The 22,847-nt window shown below is 40.5% G+C and overlaps 1 protein-coding gene across 1 annotated transcript in view; it reads right to left on the reverse strand.

Annotated features, from left to right (window-relative positions):
• Positions 1-21,925, reverse strand: part of KAT5 (lysine acetyltransferase 5) — a 29,402-nt gene extending 7,477 nt beyond the window's left edge. The window contains exons 1-8 of the mRNA XM_018552862.1: positions 21,868-21,925; positions 19,874-19,940; positions 19,510-19,578; positions 18,532-18,668; positions 15,772-15,843; positions 15,561-15,641; positions 7,651-7,746; positions 1,365-1,613 (exon numbers count right to left, since the gene is read on the reverse strand). Of these exons, the coding sequence (XP_018408364.1) occupies positions 1,365-1,613; positions 7,651-7,746; positions 15,561-15,641; positions 15,772-15,843; positions 18,532-18,668; positions 19,510-19,578; positions 19,874-19,940; positions 21,868-21,876 (780 nt within the window). The 5' untranslated portion in view covers positions 21,877-21,925. The remainder of the gene's footprint in view (positions 1-1,364; positions 1,614-7,650; positions 7,747-15,560; positions 15,642-15,771; positions 15,844-18,531; positions 18,669-19,509; positions 19,579-19,873; positions 19,941-21,867) is intronic.
• Positions 21,926-22,847: the final 922 nt, after the last annotated feature.

The following is a 22,847-nucleotide window of genomic DNA, read 5'->3' on the forward strand; positions in this document are numbered from 1 at the left end:
AAAAATTAGAATATCGTGCAAAAGTTCATTTATTTCACTAATGCAACTTAGCCGTCTACCAGGAGGTTTTGGAGCACTTCATGCTTTCTTCCGCAGACGAGCTCTATGGGGATGCTGACTTCATTTTCCAGCAGGACTTGGCACCTGCCCACACTGCCAAACATTTTCTGAGATTGTGGATCTGGGTTTTCATGAGCTGTGCGCCATAATCATCACAAATCACGGCTTGAACTATCTTGCTTTGCATCTAATGAGTCTATCTCATATATTAGTTTCACCTTTTAAGTTGCATTAGTGAAATAAATGAACTTTTGCACGATATTCTAATTTTTCGAGTTTCACCTGTGTATATATCACACACACGCGCGCACAGAAACTAATAATGTACTGTTAGTTTTTAGTTAAAAATCTACTACTATGGTTTTTGGTATTTTCCTTTTTATGGGTTTTTAAAGTATATGTATAGCCATTTTTTAGTTTTGGATAGAGTAGGGAAGGGTTAAAACCTCTTCACGTTTTTTTGTTATGTCCCACTGGGAAGATTTCACTTCCTGATCTAGAGATCGGGGAAATAGGAGTTAGGGAAGTTAGGGAAATTCCCATCTTAGACAGTTTTCACTGGAACATTTGCTTTACAAACACTTTCAATCGTTACTTGATCTGATATTTTACTATTTACATTAAGACTCTGTTTTACAAATAAAACATTTAATACAGGCTGCATCCATGACACAGGATTCCCAGGAAACTTAGGGGCCTATACACACCTATAGGTTTTCTACTGATATCGATATATATGCATTGAAATGCATGTGTGTGTTAACATGCATCACTGCACATTTTTAACGTGCTGCAATGCAATACTGAATGTCATCACATGCTATTACGCACACTGGTGTGTGTTAATGCTCATTTAGGTGTATGGATTTCAATAGAAAATGCATCAAGGAAAAATGCATAGGTGTGAATTCAGTCTAAAGGGTATTTTAAAGAGACCACAGAAGAAGTCTGCCTTCAGGCTCTCTCTCTGATTGAAAGTTCATACAGAAGCCGGGATGCCAGGAGATGAGTCAGTGTTATGATGATTCTACTCCATGTGTAAGTTATTCTCATTATAGAGTGCTGTAAATAACGGGCTTCTTTATCAAAACAGATAAGGAGAGCTTGGAAAACATGTGAAATGAGTATCCTGCTTCACCTGCTGGCCATAAGTATTTTAGTCCTCTCCGTAATAAATAAAAAGGAACATATGTACAAAATCACAATATACCTTAAAAAGAGTAACTGGTTGCTTACAGTAGGAAACATTTTGTTCACAATTGCTAGTGAAAATAATTTTATAATCAATGTTTATTTTAACTTACCAGGTGTCTCTGCAGACACTTAAGACTCTTAACATATTTGAGGCAGAATTCACATAAGTAAAGGACCGGTAGCACAGTCAACTCTTGGGGATAGGGTGAGAAGTACCAAGGCTTGAGGCGGTGGCGTCCCAGCTCAATACATTCAATGTTCTTCATGCGGGTAATGATGTCATCATGGCTACGGTCAGAAACCAAACTTCCTGTCATTCGTGGTGCAGAAGGGATTCCATCTGAACTGTCCTGGGAATCCTAAAGTATAGTAGATAGAATGTTAACATAGCCCTCAAAAACAAACCAACTTGCTTATAATACTATATCTATAAAAACATATTGGCCCGACACATTTATCATTAATATTTCCTACCCAAAGAACAATGCCCGCATAGAAGGTTTTTGAAGTAACCTTCTAGGATGCTTTGAGTTTCATTAATTTGTACTCTGATGAAGAGTTAAAGGGTGAAGAGTTTGGAGAAGGCTGGAGAAGTGAATATAGGACAACTTAGCTGAACTGGAAAGTGAGCTGAATTGGAAAATGTTTCCAAATCAGCTATTTTAGCCTAGATTGTTCACTTCTCCTGCCTTCTCCAAACTCTTCACAGTGAATAGATCTGTAAGGGACACTACTTGACAACTGAAGAATCTTCTCTTCTATCCGAGGATGTAAAAGCTGCTTTCACACAGGTTGGCAGCACACAGGCTGACTAAACCATGTGATCATTTATTTCTTATTAAAAAGTACTGTCATTTTTCAAATATGGAACACCACTACTGAAACTGTCTCCTCTTTTTTTTAATGGAATAGAACAGACCAAAAATGAAAGGAGACTTGAAGACATTACATAAAACCATTGACGAAAGTATGAAATTATTGCCACCAAAAGATAACTAAAGGTTAGATAATAATACCATTTTTTGTAAAAGGCTAAAAAATAGTAAGCAATAAATAAATACACACGTCAAAATTTGTTGGTACCCATACAGCTCACTTAAACAATGCTGAAAATGTAAATTACAACTAATTGTCTCATGTATACCTGCATGCCTTTAGTATGTCATAGAGTAAAGCAAAGAAAGTGTGAAAACTATTGCTTAGGCTACAAAAATATTGTAAAATGGCCAGGACATATTTGTGGGCACCCGTAGAAAAGATTATGAATAATTGGATTGCAGCATGTCAAACGTAAAAGACCATTTCCAAGCAACTTGATGTTCCTGTGACCACTTTTTGCAAATATTATGAAGAGGTTTAAGGTCCATAGGAGTGTAGCCAAGCTCCCTGGATGTGGCCGCAAAAGGAAAACTGAACCCAGATTAAACAAAAGGTTACTGCAAATGCTAGACAAAGAGTCAAAGAAAATGTCCAAAGTCTGTCTGCACCATCTGTTGATTTATGAGCAACAGTGGGTTCAAAAGAAAGAAGAGCACAATAATGTTGAAAGAAAAACATTTACAAATAGGACTGGAATTTGCTAAAATGCATATTGACAGGCCAAAAGGCTTCTTGGGAGAATGTCTTTTGGACAGATGAGGCACATCTAGAACCTTCTGGTAAGTTGCATTAGCTCTATGTTCACTGGCAAAAAAATTAAGCTTTCAAAAAAAAAAAAAAAAAAGAACTCCATTACCTACTGTAAAACATTGAGCAGGCTTGGTTATTTTTTTAGGTCTGCTTTGCTGCGTTTGGCACAGAGTGCCTTCAATCTGTGCAGGGCAAAATAAAGGAATGTCAAGGAATGTCAAAGAATTCTGGAGCAAAACATACTGCCCATTTTTAGAATGCTCTGTCTCAATCACAGTTCATAGGCCCTCCCAACAGGATAATGACCCTAAAAAACACAGCTAAAAGCAACAGACTAAAATGCATGACTAAGAGCAAGAACTGGACTATTCTTAAGTGGCCATCTATGAGCCTTGATCTAAATACTATCGTAAAATCTATGCAAAGAGGCATGCATGGAGAAGGCACTCTTCAAACCTGGGACAGTTGGAGCAGTTTGTGCAAGAAGAGTGGACCAAACTAGGTGAAGTCTCATTGAGAGCTACAAAAATCACTTGTTTGCAATGATTGCCTCTAAAGGTTGTGAAACAAAATAAACACACAAACACACACGATAATATCACTCTAAAGCCTAGCTGTGCCAGCATAAAATCTTGAGCAAAGACCTCTGCTTTCTGTGTGGCGGTAGTAGTTTAATGCAACTCCCTACCTAGAGTTCTACAATCGGCAATGCTTATTCTCCCAAAGTAGGGAGGAGCACGAGTGCTACCAACTGCAGAGCTCTAACTCTGACTAGACAGTGAGGTGTATCAGATCGCTGCAGAGATAAAGCTCCTTCCAGAGTATCAGTCCTTCTCTGAAATCTGCTGTCTGGAGCGTATGATTTTATGCTGGAACTGCAGCTCAAATATCTTACATAATAGTAAGGTTGCAATTGGTGAGGGTGCTCTCCGCACACCTTTCAGCAGTCCCGGCCAGTAGATAAAAGGTGCTTGTAGTACCTCCCACGGATGGCACCGTGCAAAACACAAGATAGAAGAAATAGGTCACCAGCACTCAGGATAATTCAAATAAATAAGTCCTTTTTATTGGACAAACGTGTCACAATAGTCAAACAGCCAACGTTTCGGGGCCACGCAGAGTCCCTTACTCAGGGCAAAAGATGTGACAATGCAATGGTGTGCACACACCACATATATACCCCATAATGTGAACTAATTATCAATAGACACACTCCCAGTGATGTCAGAACAGCGGGAAAAGCGCCATATTTAAAATACATAATCTTGTTATTATTAGTAAATTGAGAAATATCGACAACATGCATTCTGGCTGGATATTATTAACTATGGATATATATGCACTTCGCGCAATCAAACCATCAAATATATGAACTTAAAGCAATGGTTATTGAACACATACCTAGACCGCACAGAGGTGGCAATAGAGAACATATTATTGCGCAGGGAGGCTTACTGGATACACACCTTAAATACAGTGAAACCAAGAGGCCTTAACTCCTCTTTATCCTTATCCTGTTACCTGGTTGAGTAGTTGACAATACTTATTTTCGTGATGTCCATATGACTATTTATACTTAAATATTCTAATAATGAACTAATTTTCCATCCTCAACTCTCCACTACTGTGTATATTTAATTATAGATCTATACTGATACACATTACAGATTCTTTGTGTATATAGTTAAAAATATGCTATGATATAGTTTTATATTATTCAAATAACTTCTTTAGCTATACATCTGATCAACTATATGGCTCTCGAGTTGATTGTGGGCTCTCATGTTCTATGTTGATATGTCCGGTTGCCTCATATGTTGTACTGTCTGTATATATGTGTGGGTAATGTTTTCTTTCATTTTTATTTCATTCGTTCAAATGTTTTCATTTTTTTCTATTAGTGTATCTTTATTTGTCTCTGTTCCTTACTGGTTTATGTATATTGTCAATAGTAGTCTCCTTATACAGATTCTGGTTCAAATATTATATGTGATTATATTGTTTCCCCACTCTGAGGTTTGGTGGTGTGCCTGTGTAATGATAACATCGGTGCGCTTGCCTTTTCCACACTCAGCCGACATACAGGCCGGCACATGCGCACTAGGATCGTGAAGAATTGTATCTTCCTATCACCCTGGTTACCAATGACGCCCATCGTATGCGACTAACTAGGATAGAAGGCGACGCTGTATATACCACGGAAGGACATCGGATTACAATATCGTTTTGCATCTCACACATTCTGTGATATTATGAGCAGATCGCTGTGATGACAGACATTACACCGCCACAGCCTTTATTCTAAACCTCAGACTGGAGACAACAGGCAGTAAGTAACTTAGTTTATATCTGTGTTTTTAAAACAAGATTATGTATTTTAAATATGGCGCTTTTCCCGCTGTTCTGACATCACTGGGGGTGTGTCTATTGATAATTAGTTCACATTATGGGGTATATATGTGGTGTGTGCACACCATTATAGAGTTCTACAATCGGCAATGCTTATTCTCCCAAAGTAGGGAGGAGCACGAGTGCTACCAACTGCAGAGCTCTAACTCTGACTAGACAGTGAGGTGTATCAGATCGCTGCAGAGATAAAGCTCCTTCCAGAGTATCAGTCCTTCTCTGAAATCTGCTGTCTGGAGCGTATGATTTTATGCTGGAACTGCAGCTCAAATATCTTACATAATAGTAAGGTTGCAATTGGTGAGGGTGCTCTCCGCACACCTTTCAGCAGTCCCGGCCAGTAGATAAAAGGTGCTTGTAGTACCTCCCACGGATGGCACCGTGCAAAACACAAGATAGAAGAAATAGGTCACCAGCACTCAGGATAATTCAAATAAATAAGTCCTTTTTATTGGACAAACGTGTCACAATAGTCAAACAGCCAACGTTTCGGGGCCACGCAGAGTCCCTTACTCAGGGCAAAAGATGTGACAATGCAATGGTGTGCACACACCACATATATACCCCATAATGTGAACTAATTATCAATAGACACACTCCCAGTGATGTCAGAACAGCGGGAAAAGCGCCATATTTAAAATACATAATCTTGTTATTATTAGTAAATTGAGAAATATCGACAACATGCATTCTGGCTGGATATTATTAACTATGGATATATATGCACTTCGCGCAATCAAACCATCAAATATATGAACTTAAAGCAATGGTTATTGAACACATACCTAGACCGCACAGAGGTGGCAATAGAGAACATATTATTGCGCAGGGAGGCTTACTGGATACACACCTTAAATACAGTGAAACCAAGAGGCCTTAACTCCTCTTTATCCTTATCCTGTTACCTGGTTGAGTAGTTGACAATACTTATTTTCGTGATGTCCATATGACTATTTATACTTAAATATTCTAATAATGAACTAATTTTCCATCCTCAACTCTCCACTACTGTGTATATTTAATTATAGATCTATACTGATACACATTACAGATTCTTTGTGTATATAGTTAAAAATATGCTATGATATAGTTTTATATTATTCAAATAACTTCTTTAGCTATACATCTGATCAACTATATGGCTCTCGAGTTGATTGTGGGCTCTCATGTTCTATGTTGATATGTCCGGTTGCCTCATATGTTGTACTGTCTGTATATATGTGTGGGTAATGTTTTCTTTCATTTTTATTTCATTCGTTCAAATGTTTTCATTTTTTTCTATTAGTGTATCTTTATTTGTCTCTGTTCCTTACTGGTTTATGTATATTGTCAATAGTAGTCTCCTTATACAGATTCTGGTTCAAATATTATATGTGATTATATTGTTTCCCCACTCTGAGGTTTGGTGGTGTGCCTGTGTAATGATAACATCGGTGCGCTTGCCTTTTCCACACTCAGCCGACATACAGGCCGGCACATGCGCACTAGGATCGTGAAGAATTGTATCTTCCTATCACCCTGGTTACCAATGACGCCCATCGTATGCGACTAACTAGGATAGAAGGCGACGCTGTATATACCACGGAAGGACATCGGATTACAATATCGTTTTGCATCTCACACATTCTGTGATATTATGAGCAGATCGCTGTGATGACAGACATTACACCGCCACAGCCTTTATTCTAAACCTCAGACTGGAGACAACAGGCAGTAAGTAACTTAGTTTATATCTGTGTTTTTAAAACAAGATTATGTATTTTAAATATGGCGCTTTTCCCGCTGTTCTGACATCACTGGGGGTGTGTCTATTGATAATTAGTTCACATTATGGGGTATATATGTGGTGTGTGCACACCATTGCATTGTCACATCTTTTGCCCTGAGGAAGGGACTCTGCGTGGCCCCGAAACGTTGGCTGTTTGACTATTGTGACACGTTTGTCCAATAAAAAGGACTTATTTATTTGAATTATCCTGAGTGCTGGTGACCTATTTCTTCTATCTTACATAATAGTAAGACATTTACAAATGTAAGTTTTATTGAATTGCTAATTTAGATCATTCATTTAAAGCGGACTTTAAAATATCCAAAAAGGAGCGTTTACAAAATTCTCAGTAAGATGGCTAAAATGAATGCAAAAAAAAAATAGATCAGACAATCTAAAATATCATAAAACTTTTAAATATATATCTTTGAAGGGTATCAATAGCCTTCCTCTTGTGCTAATAGTATTGAAAAAGTCAAACTATAAATCCTTTTTGTTTAATAACCATCTCAAAAGGTAAAAATCACAGTATTTCCAGATGGCCCGAATAGTAGAAAAATAAAATAGTAAAAATAAAATAAAAAATCAATTACCTCATCGATCATTACTTCATCGGCACTCAGACAATTTGATTTCCTTTTTCGTACAGGAGGTACAACTGGGGCACTTGGTCTTCGTGCTGCCCCATTCTACAAGAAAGAACCAGAAGAGTCAGCAGCCACTTTCTAAACTTTCTGTGATTTACAAATATATTGACTTAAGAATAAATTGAACCAATGAAGTGTTGACAGTGTTTACTAAGACATGCAACAGTATAGCTGTCAAACATTGACTTAAAGCCAAACTCCAGATTAAACTTTTTTTATTTCGTTTTGTCAGGTTTTTTTTTTTCAATTAGTTTCCATATTAGGGATATTTCCGCTCACTTCCCACCAGGACAGGATGTAATGGAAATTCTTTCAACACAGATAACTGCACAGTTTTAGCAGTGTGGACAAGCATCAGAACTTCTGACAATGTTTTGAATTGCTTTCCATGCCTTCCTGTCCTGGTGACATCATCCCTCGTAAAAAAAACAACCAAATAGAGTAATTTAGAATTAAAATTTCTATCATACAAAAAGGCTCGAGTTAGACTTTAAATCATTAAACCAATACAGAAACAATTAAGCTGGTTAGAAAAATATTACTTGCCTTAGAAACTCTTGAACTCTTAAATGCCTTTTGTTTCTTTTTTTAAACGTTTTAGGGTTAGTTCACACCACAAACAGTTCGTTCCGGCCTGATCTGGTGCTGGAACGCACTGGATCGCATCCCGGCCCGCACCCACAGTCACACTTGACTGACGGCAGAAGAAGCCTATGGCTCCTCTGTCCTCCCCCAGGACCAGGAAGTTTGGTGGAAGCCGAGTATCTTCGTGGTCCTGGCGGAGGAGACGACTGACCACAGGTAAGTGTGGGGGGATGGGGGTTACAGAGAGGTACTGGGTGTTTTTTACCTTAATGCAGAGAATGTATTAAAAAGGTAAAAAATGCCTAGCCTTTATTAATACTTTAACCACCTACCGTCCATGGCCGTTTGTGAACGGCCGGACGGACGTCTGCTAGGAGCGGGAGGGCGTCTTAAGACGTCCTGCCCCTCCCCCCTCTCGTGTGCGGCACTCAGCGCGCACACGAGAGGGGAAACTGTGAGCATGTAAACAGCCAGCGATGGCTGTTTACATACAAGCGATCAGGCGTCTCTAGAGACGCCCGATCGCTTGCAGGAGCTGCGGGTGTGCGGCCTCCCCACCCCCCCGTACCTCTGTCCCGCCGTCTCCTCGTCGCCGCTGCCGGTCCGTGATCCGATGTGGCCGGTGCGGCTGGGACCGGCACGGCGACGCTCTAACAGCAGATCAAAGGGAGATCATTACTCGATTTCCCTTTGATCTCTCTTCCTGTCCCCGAATGCAGGAAGTGATGTATATTACATCACTTCCTGCATTCAGTGTCACTCTCCGGTGCAGAACACCGGAGAGAAGCTGATGAAGCAGATCTCTGCTTCATCAGCTTCTGTGGGGGTCCCTAGGTGACATCAGAGGTCTTGGAGACCCCTGATGTCTCCATAAAGGGGACCTGTTTGGTGAACTGGCTATTACATAGGGGATTTCTTAATCCCCTATGTTATAGCAATAAAGTTGTCTAAAAAAAGTAAAAAAAAAAAAGACAGCATTAAAAACAATAAAGAAGTTAAAAAAATGTTCACAAAAAATAATTTTAAAAAATTACATAAAAAATGTTTTAAAGTCCCCCGCCCCCCCACATGCAAACATGCGTCGGGTGCGCCTACGTACGAAAACGACGATTGCGCCTATTATGCAGCACATGTTACATATCGCCGCGAACGTCGGAGTGAGAGCAATAATTTTAGGGCCATCAATCACTGATAACACTAAACTGATGAGCGGTAAAAACGTTTAAAGTGTTGCCTATGGCCAATTTTGGCTGCAGTCGTTTTCTGCGATTTCGCGGGTGCGCGCAATTTTAAAGGTTGACATATTTAGTGTCTATTTACCCGACGTGACCCCGTCTTTTATAGTATACCAAAAAATGGGGGTGAAAATAAATGTTTCATAACATTTTATAGGGAAACATGTTTTTTTTTAAAAATTTAGGGTACTTTTTTTGTTATATAGTAAAAAATAAAAACCCCAGCGGTGATTAAATACCACCAAAAGAAAGCTCTATCTGTCCCCAAAAAATGGTATACAATTAATTTCAGTACAGCGTTGCATGACGGAATAAACGTCAGCCAAAGTACCGCAGCGCTGAACACTGAAAAATGGCCTGGCCAGGAAGGGGGTGAAACACCGCGGTCTTCAAGTGGTTAAAAGAGAACTATGGCCTAACCTTTTTTGGCCATAGTTCTCTTTAGGGTCACAGGAGGACATATACTGATGTCCTCCAGTGACCCAAAACTCAGTATATAGCGGGCTATTGCCCGCTACATGCTGGGAGAGCAGAGCCACAGTGCAGCCAGGACGTATCCCGACAATACTGTCGAGCTCCACCCCGCTGGCTGATTGACAGCTACCCCTGTCTCTCTAGAATACATGCTGGGAGCAGTGACTAACAGTCACCGCTCTGTACAGGGAGAGGATTGGGAAGTTAGCGATCAGTGGTATGTGTTCGCTGACTTCCCAATTAATAGAGCCGACCTGTGACAGCTTTAGCATCACAGGTCGGCTTCAATTATGGGGATGAGTGTTTTCCACTCACCCCATAATTCTCCTTTAAATACTATGTCCTGGGAACTTAAATACAGTTGTTTCCTTAACTAGGGGGTTAGGTTTCAGCTCTAATATACATCAAATCTAAGAAAAAACAACAACTTTAAAACATGATACCATTTTTAAGAAGTGTATTAACTTCCGAAATTAGTAGATAAACCCAAAAACATTTAAAAACTAAATGGTACTTCCATAAAAGAAACCTAAACAAAATACATGTGTGGTGCTGGGGTGATAGTTGGATTACTAGTCATGAGGATGGGGTGTTTAGGAGAGATTTAAGGAGCCTACTTATTCTTTAAGAATTATTATTATACAGGATTGATATAGCGCCAATAGTTTGCGCAGTGCTTTACAATATAAGGAAGACATTACAATTACAATACAATTCAAGACAAGATAGTAAGCATGGTATTTAATCCCTTTAAGACCAAGGTACGTTAAATCCTGAAGGACTACTCATTTACGTGATTTTCCAAGCATAGAAGGGAAAACTATTGCAGGAATTTTCTGTTCTTTTCATACAATACTAATATTGTGTGGATGAGTGTTCTGACACTCCAAGGTGCAAGGAATTCGGAGATATAAACCACTAAGACAAAGTATATAACCCTTTTACACCGTCTAATCACTGTGATACCAGTTGTGACTGTAGACTAGTTAACAGTTGTATGCCCTTCTAGAAAACAGGCGATTTGCATGAAGTGTGACGGTAATGTGCACCAAGTAAAATATGCTATGTTCAGCTAAATAAATCGAAGGATTTCTTGCATAAAAAACATAAGTTAGGTACCTGGTAACTCTGCTTCCAGGAATCTTCCAGGGCAGCTCCTGAGAGAAGGGATCCACCCACCTGAAACAGGAAACACATCATCCACAATTAGAAAAGGGACGGCCCTTCCTAACCACCTATTTATTACAATAGAACCAAAGGACAGAAAGGGCTACTAGACAATAACAATGACATTTATTTTGAACCACACTCCTCCCTGTTGCCCTGGAAGATTCCTGGAAACAAAAGTTACCAGGTACCTAACTTATGTTTTCCCAAGTCATCTTCCAGGGCATCAAAGAGGATAAGCGAGGAATTTGCATACTTTTTCAGGGGATGCACACACACACTGCCGAGAGTACCTTACTGCCAAGAGTCTAATCACAATAGGTGAAAAGGGTAACTCTGCAGTGCTACACCAGAGATTGGAACTTAGCTCAGTGGCTTCCTTACAGATTTTCTCTGGTGAAAACCTAGCTTTCTTTGCCCAAGATGAGTCTAAGGCCATATTGAAGCTTCTCATAAGAAATTCTAGAGGACGACAGGGTGATGAATATCTGAAGCCACCAGGCATTAGTGTTATGGTGTTTTGCAGCCTGATGTTTTGCAGCCTGATGTTTTGCAGCCTGATGTTTTGCAGCCTGAAACAGGTCAAAAATATTCTTGGATCTCCTCCAAGAGTGACTGATTTCCCAAGTAGTACCAGAGAATCTTCTAAAGCCTAGTTAGATTTAGAAGAGAGCTTCTATACAATAGATGATAGAATCCAGGAGGTTTAGCATCCCTCTTTTTATCCTATCTCTGTCCTCCTAGGTCCTCAAGCTGTTAACTGTCCAGGGTCCGGCATACCAGAACTACCTGCAAGCAGACTCTAGAGTGTATATAAAATCTACTGCTCCCAACGTTATCTGGAGGTAGAATAAGTGGCCTTTTTTAAATGGTATCCATGCACACATAACTTGGTAGTAGATACTATGGATATAAAAAGCATTGATCTGTACATACACCGTCACCCGTGAAACATAAACTTAAGTTGTCATGGATAATGGCCTCTCAGTAAGGAAGGTATACATAGGTACATATACACTGAGTGGCCAGTTTATTATGACCACCTGACATTTGTAGGTAAATTAGCTATAATTAGCTATAATTTCGCGCTGAAGTTGCTAGAGGGCCAGACCATTATAAATAGGGAAGCAGGTTGTTTACCACTACAGTAGAAGTGATTTTTTTTCTGAAGATATGGGTAAACAACGCGATTTAACAGCCTTTGAACGTGGGATGATTGTTGGCGCGAGCCATGGAGCGAGTATCAGTAAAACAGCAGAGTTCGTTAAATGTTCAAGAGGGGCTCATTGTTAAAGTGTTTAAAGACTGGACTGTTAGATGAAAATCTGGGTCTGAACGTGCGAATTGTGGCCATCAGCGACTAGTCAATGTTAGGGCAGACCGGAGAGTGGCAAGACTGGTACAAGACAACAGAAGGGCAACAGTGCAGTGTCAGATTCCTCGCATCACCTTTCAACATCTCATGGAGTCACGAGGTGGCCATACGAAGTCATCTCGTGGCCCAACGAAGTACTGATGGGGTGGTCATAATAATCTGGCCACTCAGTGTATATGCACACACACATACACGAAGAGGTATGTGTAAAGTGTGTTTGAGCCTCGCTTGGACATCTTGCTGAATGTACCTAAGGCCCTTGTTCAAAGAATGTCAGGACTTATCTTTTCAGAAGCCAAGGACTCCCTGGGTGTGTAAGGTATATTTATCCTGTCAGCCATCTGTATACCCTTACATAGGACACAAGTTTAATAAAATGTATTTTATGATTCCCCTATTTGTGATTTGTTTGAGCCATTGTATGCCCTCACAAATCTGAAGAGTTAAGCATAGGAATTTGTTAAATAAGCAGATAAAATGTAACGGGGCCTTTAACCCTTCGTTACATGCACTCTCAGCATTCTGTCTTCCCTAACAGAGAAAACTGAGCGGCAGCGTTGTAGCCATTACTGGATACCCGACCTATACTAGAAAGCGCCCTTCAGCATTAAGAGGCAACTATGATATAAAACAAATATCATATGGCTGGCCTATCATCCTAAGGCCTGACACTCCTCCAATACTACAAGCAGTGAAGCTGATGTGTGTAAAAAAAAAACAAAAAAAAAACAGTTTACTATAGCATATTAAACCTATCGGTGTAAAAACACTTTACCATGAAGTTGTACCCAATAGACTATTATGGCTAAACGATGTATATAGTACATAGCTCCATGCTTAAGCGTGGATCATGAAGTATGTAGCTTGTCTCTGCAGTGATCTTGTTTATTAGGGCTTGTCCACATCAGCTGCATTCCGGTGTGTGTCCAGATAACATAAATCGGGTATAAAACCCTACAACATTTATTTTCCACCGCATAACACTCACATGTGACCGAGTATGCAAAATGCTTTCTGAATGCAGGGAGCATTCAGTATTCCTAAGCCATTCACACCCAGGCTGAATACAACCATCATATCCTCCCTGATATAAGGACAACTCTTATGTGTGGAATTGATCAGAACGTAACAGTATGAAGTCGACCACCTGAAGCCATGCTTGAGGTGGGTATAGGACAAAGCTCGTGATTTTCATGGTATAGCCTAGAAAAAGGCTCTGTCCTATAGCAGACCCCTAACAAAACATACGCCGTACACAGCCCAATTGGTTTTTAAAATGTATGCGTTTGGCAAAAAGGATGCATTAGCTAAGTCCCGTCAAGGAGAACCTCTGTAGGGTGACCTTCTGTACATTGGTAGGGATATATGGAGAACTTTACCAGGTCCTCATTCTGGGTAATGTCTGGGATTGATATTCCTGCAAAGGCCTGAGGATGAATTTCAGAAAGGAAAACAGAGGAGGGGGTCTACATTATTGCCCAGATGTAGCGAATAGATCTGGAATATTGGGATATACCCTAGATCATGAACCTACCCTTTTGTAGCATACCTACTGCTTATATTAGAAGTCAAACTAGGGGAACATCATAGGAACTGTGGTTTGTACTGTTGAATATCTTGGATCGATCCCTCCTCATACATGTTTTTTAGGACAATATTTCTTTTTAACTCCCAATCCTATGTATAGGCTGTGATGGGTAACTTTAATTGTTCCCTATTTTGTGCTAGCACTTTTACTCGGTAATATCTGAGTTTGTCAGCTTTTTATAGGCATTTGGGCTCGGACTTCTTTAAGAAGGATAGAGGAGGGGATCCATATTGAAGGCTATTTGAACTGGGAACATGATATATAGTCATATTGAATACTAGGATTTCTCCTGACTAGATGAAGATAAAACTAATGCTGGAATGCTAGCTTATATCCTTTTAGGCCCCATTCACACTGAGCGATTCGCAAATCGCGCGATTTGCATTTTGCGCAAATGGTTGCATTGAGCAAACTAGAATCGCGGCAAAATCCGCTCCAAAAAGGGTCCCGCTGTAGCGAAGCACGACCCGCGACAGCGACGGACAGAGCCCCATTGCCATGCATTGGAGAGCGATATCGCGCAGTAAATACCCGCGATATCGGCCCCATTCACACTATATGAGTGTGAATGGGGCCTCAATAAACAAGTCTTTATTGATGCTGCTATAGTACTGTCTCCCCACTCTCAAGATTAGAATTAAAGGTCAGGTGGATATTATACCTGGGATTGATATTTTTCTATGTACTTTTAGGACTGTTTCTTCTATCCTATGCACATGTTGTGGTGTTATATTGCTAAACGATGCAGGAACATTATATAGGAAGTTCCTATTCGCTTTATAATTTGCATAAGTGGATTTACTATGTAATATCTGGAACTGATGTCTCTTTAAATATCTACAAAATTGTTTTTCTTTTTGTATTTGCATATTGCAATGTGATCTAGAAGATTTTATTTATATGCATCTTTTGTATGTAGATTAAATGGTTAAAAGATGTCCCACCCCCCTTGGGTCACTCAGCTCCCCCCCCAGGGCTGAGTGACCCGTTGGACGCAGGAACCACCTGAGACCTCACACATATCTGAGAGTGACCGGCCCGAGATCAGAAGAGCAGCGGCGCCGATGGGGCCCCAGCCTGCTCCGATGCCGCTGGGTCAGCAATGCTGGGGCCCAGGGCTGCTAGGGCCAGCTCTCCTCCGGCACCGCCTCCTCGCCTGTCACCGTCGGCCCATACTCATGTAAGTGTCCCGGATGGGCTCCCCAGGCTGCCTGGGCCCCTTACATTGGTATTGGTTGTACCCCCCCTTGATGGCGGCCCTGTCTACAGCCGAGTGATGTACAATTAAGTTACATTTTTGTTAATAGTTACGGTACTTGAAAGCATTTTTAAGATTTACACTAAAAAAATAAAAAAGACAAGACATTATGCAAAAAAAAGTAGCAATGGTGACGAGAATGAAAAATATAACTAAAGCAGCTTGTTGTCTTACCTGTGGAAAGACTGAGGCCTGAGTGTTTTCTACCACGGGTGGAACTGGAGTGGCTGGTGATACTATTTCCACTTTCCGTTTCTGATGGAAGAGCAAAGTAACTAGTAATTCATTAAAGCAAATAAAAACATGAAAAGGAAAGTTGATCTTATGAAGAATACTGAAATCAGAGAAACAGACATGAATGGAAGTACGGGAGACAAAATCTTACTGGAACAGGGAGAGATTTTCCTCCTCCCGCAGGGGCTGCAACTGGAGGTAGAATGAGTTCAGGAATCTTCCTCTGTGGAAAAGGAATGACACAGGCTTATCACCTCTCCCTAATACAGTGGGAGGTCACACTTACGGATTTACTTTATTTATTATTGCTGTGCGAAGAGACAAAAATAGCTCTTCTCAATGTATGTCACTGTGTCTGGGACAGAGGTTCAGATACAAACATAATGACACAGAGAGATTATAAGACTTACACTCTTACACAGTCACTACTTGCATGTGGCAAAGCAGCTATTTAAAACCAGACACAAATGAAAAACTCAAGCTTGATTGCCAAGCTTTAGGTGCTTTACAGGAGGTAAAACTACTAAAGTCCCCATAAGCAGATCAGATTTAAAGTGCATTTCCACCCCTACGGAAGTATTTTGAAAAAAACATATGCCAGCAATGTACACAGAGTTTACATGAAGCAGGCATATACAATAACTATATATGAACACAGAAACTTGCATTTTTTGTTAGCTTTCCTCTTCATATCCTCACGGAAATGGCTGCCTCTGTGCTCTGTGTAAATTACAACTGAGCTCTCTGTGAGCTTCAGGCTAATGAAACATTTGTAAATAAAATGAAGGAAGCCTGCAATGCGAGTCATGAAAATGTGCACACATATACACTCACTGGCTGCTTTATTAGGTACACCTCCAACTGCTCGTTAACACAAATATCTAATCCGCCAATAACATGGTAGTAACTTAGTACATTTAGGCATGTAGACATGGTCAAGATGATCTGCTGAAGTTCCAACCGAGCATCAGAATGGGGAAGAAAGGTGATTTAAGTGACTTTGAACATGGCATGGTTGTTGGTGCCAGACGCACTGGTTTGAGTATTTCAGCAACTGCTGATCTACTGGGATTTTCATACACAACCAACTCTCGGGTGTACAGAGAATGGTATGAAAAACAGAAAATATCCAGTGAGCGGCAGCAAGAATACCTTGTTGATGCCAGAGGTTAGAAGAGCATGGCCAGACTGGTTCAAGCTGATAGAAAGGCAACAGTAACTCAAATAACCACTCGTTACATCCGACCTATGCAGGAGAGCATCTCTGAACACACAAGACATTGAGGCAGATAAGCTACAGAAGACCACACCGAGTGCCACTTCTGTCAGCTAAGAACAGGAAACAAAGGCTACAGTTTGCAAGGGTTCACCAAAATTGTAAAATAGAAGATTTGGAAAAATGTTGCCCGGTCTGATGAGTCTCGATTTCTGTTGTGACATTCGGATGGTAGGGTCAGAATTTGATGTAAACAACATAAAAGCATGGATCCATCCTGCATCAACGGTTCCGGCTGGTGGAGATTCGCATCATGGATGGGCAGCCGACAAATCTGCAGCAACTCTGTGATGCTATCATGTCAGTATGGACCAAACTCTGAGGAATGTTTCCATCACCTTGTTGAATGAATGCCACAAATAATTAAAGCAGTTCTGAAGACAAAAGGGGTCCAAACCACTACTAGCAAGGTGTACCTAATAAAGTGGCCAATGAGTGTACATTGTCGCTGCACCTCTACATCACTACACTAATTGCTAATCACCTACAAAGGTGGAAATGGACATTAAGTCTTTTCCAATAAATTATATAAAATTACAAAGATAAGTTCAGAAGCCAGCACCAGGTCAGGTACCTGCAAAATTCCCAAACTGCAGTTACATTTTTCTAAACCAAAAAGATGAGTTCCATTCAACAAGCAGCAATCTCCAGTAGACAATGATTAAATTGGACAATTTCTTTTTTGGAAAACGTGTCACCCTGAAACTTTCCATTCTGTCCCTCTTGTCCTATCACCATAAGCAGAGATTACCGGTAATAAAAGTCAAAATGATCAGTGGATCTACACAAAACAATTTTCCATAAATATTATTTAAATCTACAGCCATAAGAACTGTATTTAGCACTCCCAAACTAGAACGGGGTGCATCATGTTTTTTAAAATGTTTTATACATGTTTGTGAATGTGATATTCCTTCTTGATAAACTAACATTGTTAACACTTGGGTGTATAAGGCCTCATCAAGAAAATAATTGATACTTCTAGTTTAAAGGGTAACTACACTTTCCCAAATAAATTTGGAGAAAAAAAATTACCCCCTTTAATCTGGCCCCCTCTCCCTCCCACTATAGATACCTTTTGGGGAACGCTCCTTCCCCTCTACCAGTGCGGGTGTACGATCCATATCCTGTTGTGCGCTCTGGATTTTGAATTTCGCTTGCAAATGGTGAGCATGCATTGACTGGTCAGAAGCCCATCTCATTGGTCAGCGCGGTCAGGTGACTCAGACATTCATGTCTCCAAATCTCTCTACAAGAATTACCATTTTGGTATCCTGCCCTCCACATGAATGCTCTTAAATTTAGACTGGGTCCACTGGGGAGTCCTAATGCAAGCGAGTGACATATTTGCCATTGACAGAGTTATCAAGAGCTTTATACAAGTCAGCCTGCTGGTGACCACTTACAAACCAAATATCAATTGTGGAACATATTAGCCTGATAATGTTTTGTTTTTTTTATTACAAATAGCTACGATTAATGCAAAGCAAATAATGATCCGAATCTAGTCAACTAAATGTTTCTTTCAAGTGTGTCCAGTTTTTAAGGACTGCCTTGGCAATGCAAGCTACAGTGCACTTTTGGCACAAACACAGAGGTACAAATTGCTTTTTATCATCTTGTCCAATTACTCACCACTTCCCTCTCTGGTGAGCTGGGCCTTGACCCAGAAAGCCCATTCTTGGTTGGTGTCTTGGCCTCTTTTTTTGGAAACTGGATTTTTTTCAGGTCTAAACGGTCATAAGTAACCCATTCATCTAGCCGCTTATTGACTGCAAGAAGAAACAAATACCATTATTGGTTTACATAGCTCTAAATGCTTCTACAATATGCTACAACATATGTTGTATTAGTTGGGTAATGTAATACACAATTTATTCACTAAATCCTTAACCTGTTTTGAGTTTGTCCATAGAAGCGTAGCTCTGTGCCAAGTATATTTATTTCAAATATACACATACAGAGTGTTTGCAATTGCGTTACTGATGTGTTTAGGTTCTATGCATTGCACAAATAAAATATTACAACCACTGTCGTAGTAAGGAATGATTCAATTTGATATGATACTGTTAGTGATTTTCTGAGAGAGCAGTACAGCTAAAACACAGCACACTCATAAAAATCTGTCTTTCACAAACTGCAATGCATCTTTTGTGTTGAGGTACTTGAAAACATACAAGTTAACAGATGAGACCATGCAGAGAAACAGATGCAACCTGCAGCATTTTTTCCAAACTGCTGAAAGCACAGCTACCCAGCATGTTTAGTAAGAAAAAGTTGCATGAAGTATATTTATCTGTTCAATATACAAATTACAAAAATGTTGAGGAAACGGTGCTTTATACAGCCGACATCCTGTTTAACCGCATTTAAAAACAAAGTAGTCAGCTTCTAATAACCTGCAAAGGCCACAAATCTAATATTGCTACATAGTGAAATAGGCTCTGCGTGAAAACTGTAAAACATAAAAACATGTAATTTAGAGCTGCAGCTAACGATTATTTTCAAAATCGATTAGTTAGCCGATTATTAAGTAGATTTTAAAGGCATTTAAAACATAAATATTCTTCTAACACACCAAAATACTGTCTTATTAATAGGCAGCTTACTTACAGTCAATGTAGTGAACATAGAACAGTTTCTTTGCTGACAAGTCTTTGACGCTAAGAATTTCTGCCAGTGCTAAAAAGGAAAATTGGGAAATAGCATCATTAACAGCTAGCTAGATACATTGTCATTCATCTATAGAATCCTAGTAGTGAAAATGTTCCAAAATATACATAACTCACTCTATCCAAAACAAAAACAAGAAAAACAACAATGGTTTGAGTTGCAAATTTGGCCCTAAGATACCGTAGGATATTCCAATACCCTCATAACTGACAGCTGGATTTTGATTTTTTTACATGTCACTTTTTCAGATGCAGGTTGTATAAAATAATGAACAATAAAACAAAAAAACATCAAAAGCACATACGCCACTCCACTTCATTGTCTTGATTCTTGCGAAGGACAGGTAATCGACATCCTTCCACAAGGTCTGGCTGAAATGAATGAAAACAGTAGGAATTAATGAGCAAATAGATCTTTTACGCTGTCTGATTTTTCTGTAAATATAACATGGTGTTAGCCATTTTCAATGTGGAAATTCGTAAGTCAAAACTCTATTAACATTACTGTGAAAAAAAAAAGTATTTTGTAAAACTGACAGGCAGCACCACTATTTAAAAAAAAAAGTATGCACTTATACAAACATTAAAGGAGAACTATGGGGTTAAGACTTTAACCAATAGTTCTCCTTAGGGCAACGGGAGGATACAAACTAGCGTCCTCCCGTCACCCTAGGCTCAGTATACCGCGAGCTGTAGCTCGCGGTATACCGAGACGCAGCAGTATACCACGAGCTGCTGCTCGCGGTATACTGAGACGCCGCAGCTGAAGCGGATCCCGACAATTGTGCCAGGATCCACCCAGCTGCGTGACTGACAGCTGGCTCTGCCTATCTAGAGGCAGAGCCAGCTGTACCCGCCCCCTCCCCCGTTCGGCCAGTCAGCGCTGGCGGATCGGAGCGGGGATGGGGGAATCCAGCCACTCCCGTCAGGGCAGAGAGCTGTGACAGGATCGAGAGGTGAGCGAACACCGGCATGTGTTCGCTCACCTCCCGATCTACTGAGCCGACCTGTGACAGTCTCATTGTCACAGGTCGGCTAGAACTATGAGGTGAGTGAAAAGCAGGGCCGGCGTTACCGTAAGGCAGGTCAGGTGGCCGCCAGCGGGAGGGGGCGGGAAAATCATAGCACAGCCGCAAACATAGATGTAAGCGATGGTGTGGACGTCGGTCTCCGGGCTTCTGCTGCAATGATCTCAGTTCAGCTTCGCCTGCCCCGCCCCCTGTACTCATTTTGGAGCTGCTCTGCCAGCACTGTTGTTGTTACATGCCACCTTTTCTGGAGCCTCAGACTACCTCCTCGGGGCCACTCTCTGAGTCCTTGCACTGTGGGAGGAGCCATTCTCTCTTCACTGCCTCCTGGTCCCGATCTGCAGGTACTAGTGTGTGTCACTGTGTTCATGTATGCATCACTGTGTTCATGTATTTGTGTGTATGCATGTATGTATGTCACTGTGTTCATGTATACGTCACTGTGTTCATGTATGTGTGTGTGTGCGTGCGTGCGTCACTGTGTTCGTGTGTGTGTGTGTGTGTGTTCATGTATGCGTCACTGTGTACATGTATGTATTAGCTGCTGGAACTCGCCGCGATCGCTGTGAAACTTCCCCCCGCGTTTTGGGAGGGGACGGCGGTGCATTGTAAAATAATGCACTTTCGTCTGAGTTGGCAAAAATCCTTGCGTCGGCCCTGGTGAAAAGCACTCACCTCATAGTTCTCCTTTAATAAACTACCTACAATTGTGTAAGAGGGCAGCGGCAAGAAGTGCATTTTATTGATGAAAGTCCACTTGTTTGTGTAGTTCTCCAAAAAGGTATTGCATATGTACCCGTTTTTTATTTTGGTTTTTGGTACATCTATCCTGTTCATGGGGAACACAAATAGCCACCCTCCAGGAGGAAGGACAGAGTCAGCACCAATTCAGAGATGATTTGAGAATCTACAGCTGAGTGACACACACATTCTGAGTTTAGTGTAACTTTAAAAAGGTAATAACAATGTCATTTAGTGGATTCGTATTGTAGCAGAGACACACCATTGCATTACACAAAGCAGTGGCTGCTATCTTCAACATTACACCAGTGAAAACAGCCCGGCTCTCTGATAATGGACATTATTCATATGAATATACAGGCCTTGACTATCCATTATTTTCATGAACCAGCCAGTGGAAAGACATGCGAGTTATTTATACTTCTGCTCTATATTAAACTATACATAAATCACAACGCAGCGACCAGTTTTAACGATAATTTAACCAGTACAAAAAGATACCACCAAATCTACAAATAACAAAACCTCACCTCCGCCATGTTGATTCTACAGCTTCTTCCGTCTCCCTTCCCCAATGGCTCCGCCTCTTCCCCCTGACCTCCGGTCCTCAGGTTACCTTCACCGCGCCTGACCGCAACAAGAGTTTTATTTTTTTTATTACTTACATTGGCTTTCCGTATCTATAATCCGTAATCCTACCTTTCACCTAAAATCCCCGTGAATTGATTATGGGTATTAAAAGAGGAATAAAAATCAGGCACTTTATAAGACAGCTTCGAAGGCATAGAGGTCCTTTTCACAAGGTGCGCTTCGTCGTACAAAGCATTCAGTTAATGCTGTGTGCGTATTGATTGCTGTGTGACTGTGGAAGTATTAATCACATACATTCAGCAAATAATAAAAATTTTAACGTCATAGTACACATTATTCCTAAATAAATAATTGCGAAGGCAATATTAATGAGAGGAGTATTATTTTTGTTGTAGTGCCATCTCGTGTCAGTAGTTGGCTTACGATGCCAGGATGACAAATATTTTCTACAATATAACATTCCAAACTGTCCGTTCTTATTTGTCCCTCCTTTACCCTGAAAAATATGATTTGTTTTTTGTTCTGGATAAAGCTAGGTTATTTTCTTGTTGCTGTCTGTGGAAATTTGCCTTCACTTCATGTCCCAGACACACAACAGGAAGTTGGAGTAAATCTACAACTAAGGGGAATTCCCCCTTTAGAAGGTTTCCTCTTCCCTTTTTTCCTGGGGACTGTTTTAAATGAACACTAAGCTCAGGAGTTGAATTTAAAAAAATTAATTCAAGTACCTTAACTATTAAAAAAAATGTAACTTATTTGTGCGTCACTCGGCTGTAGACCCTCAAATCATCTCTGAATTGGTGCCGACACTGTCCTTCCCTCTGGAGGTTGTTACTTTTCTTCCCCATGGACCCTGTGTGTTGTCACCGCTCCAAGCTCCCTCCTGTGATGGACTACAATCTCAGGTTGGGTTACTCAT

Source organism: Nanorana parkeri, unplaced genomic scaffold, assembly GCF_000935625.1.
Source record: "Nanorana parkeri isolate BGI_ZX_2015 unplaced genomic scaffold, ASM93562v1 scaffold99, whole genome shotgun sequence".
NCBI classification, from domain to species: domain Eukaryota; kingdom Metazoa; phylum Chordata; class Amphibia; order Anura; family Dicroglossidae; genus Nanorana; species Nanorana parkeri.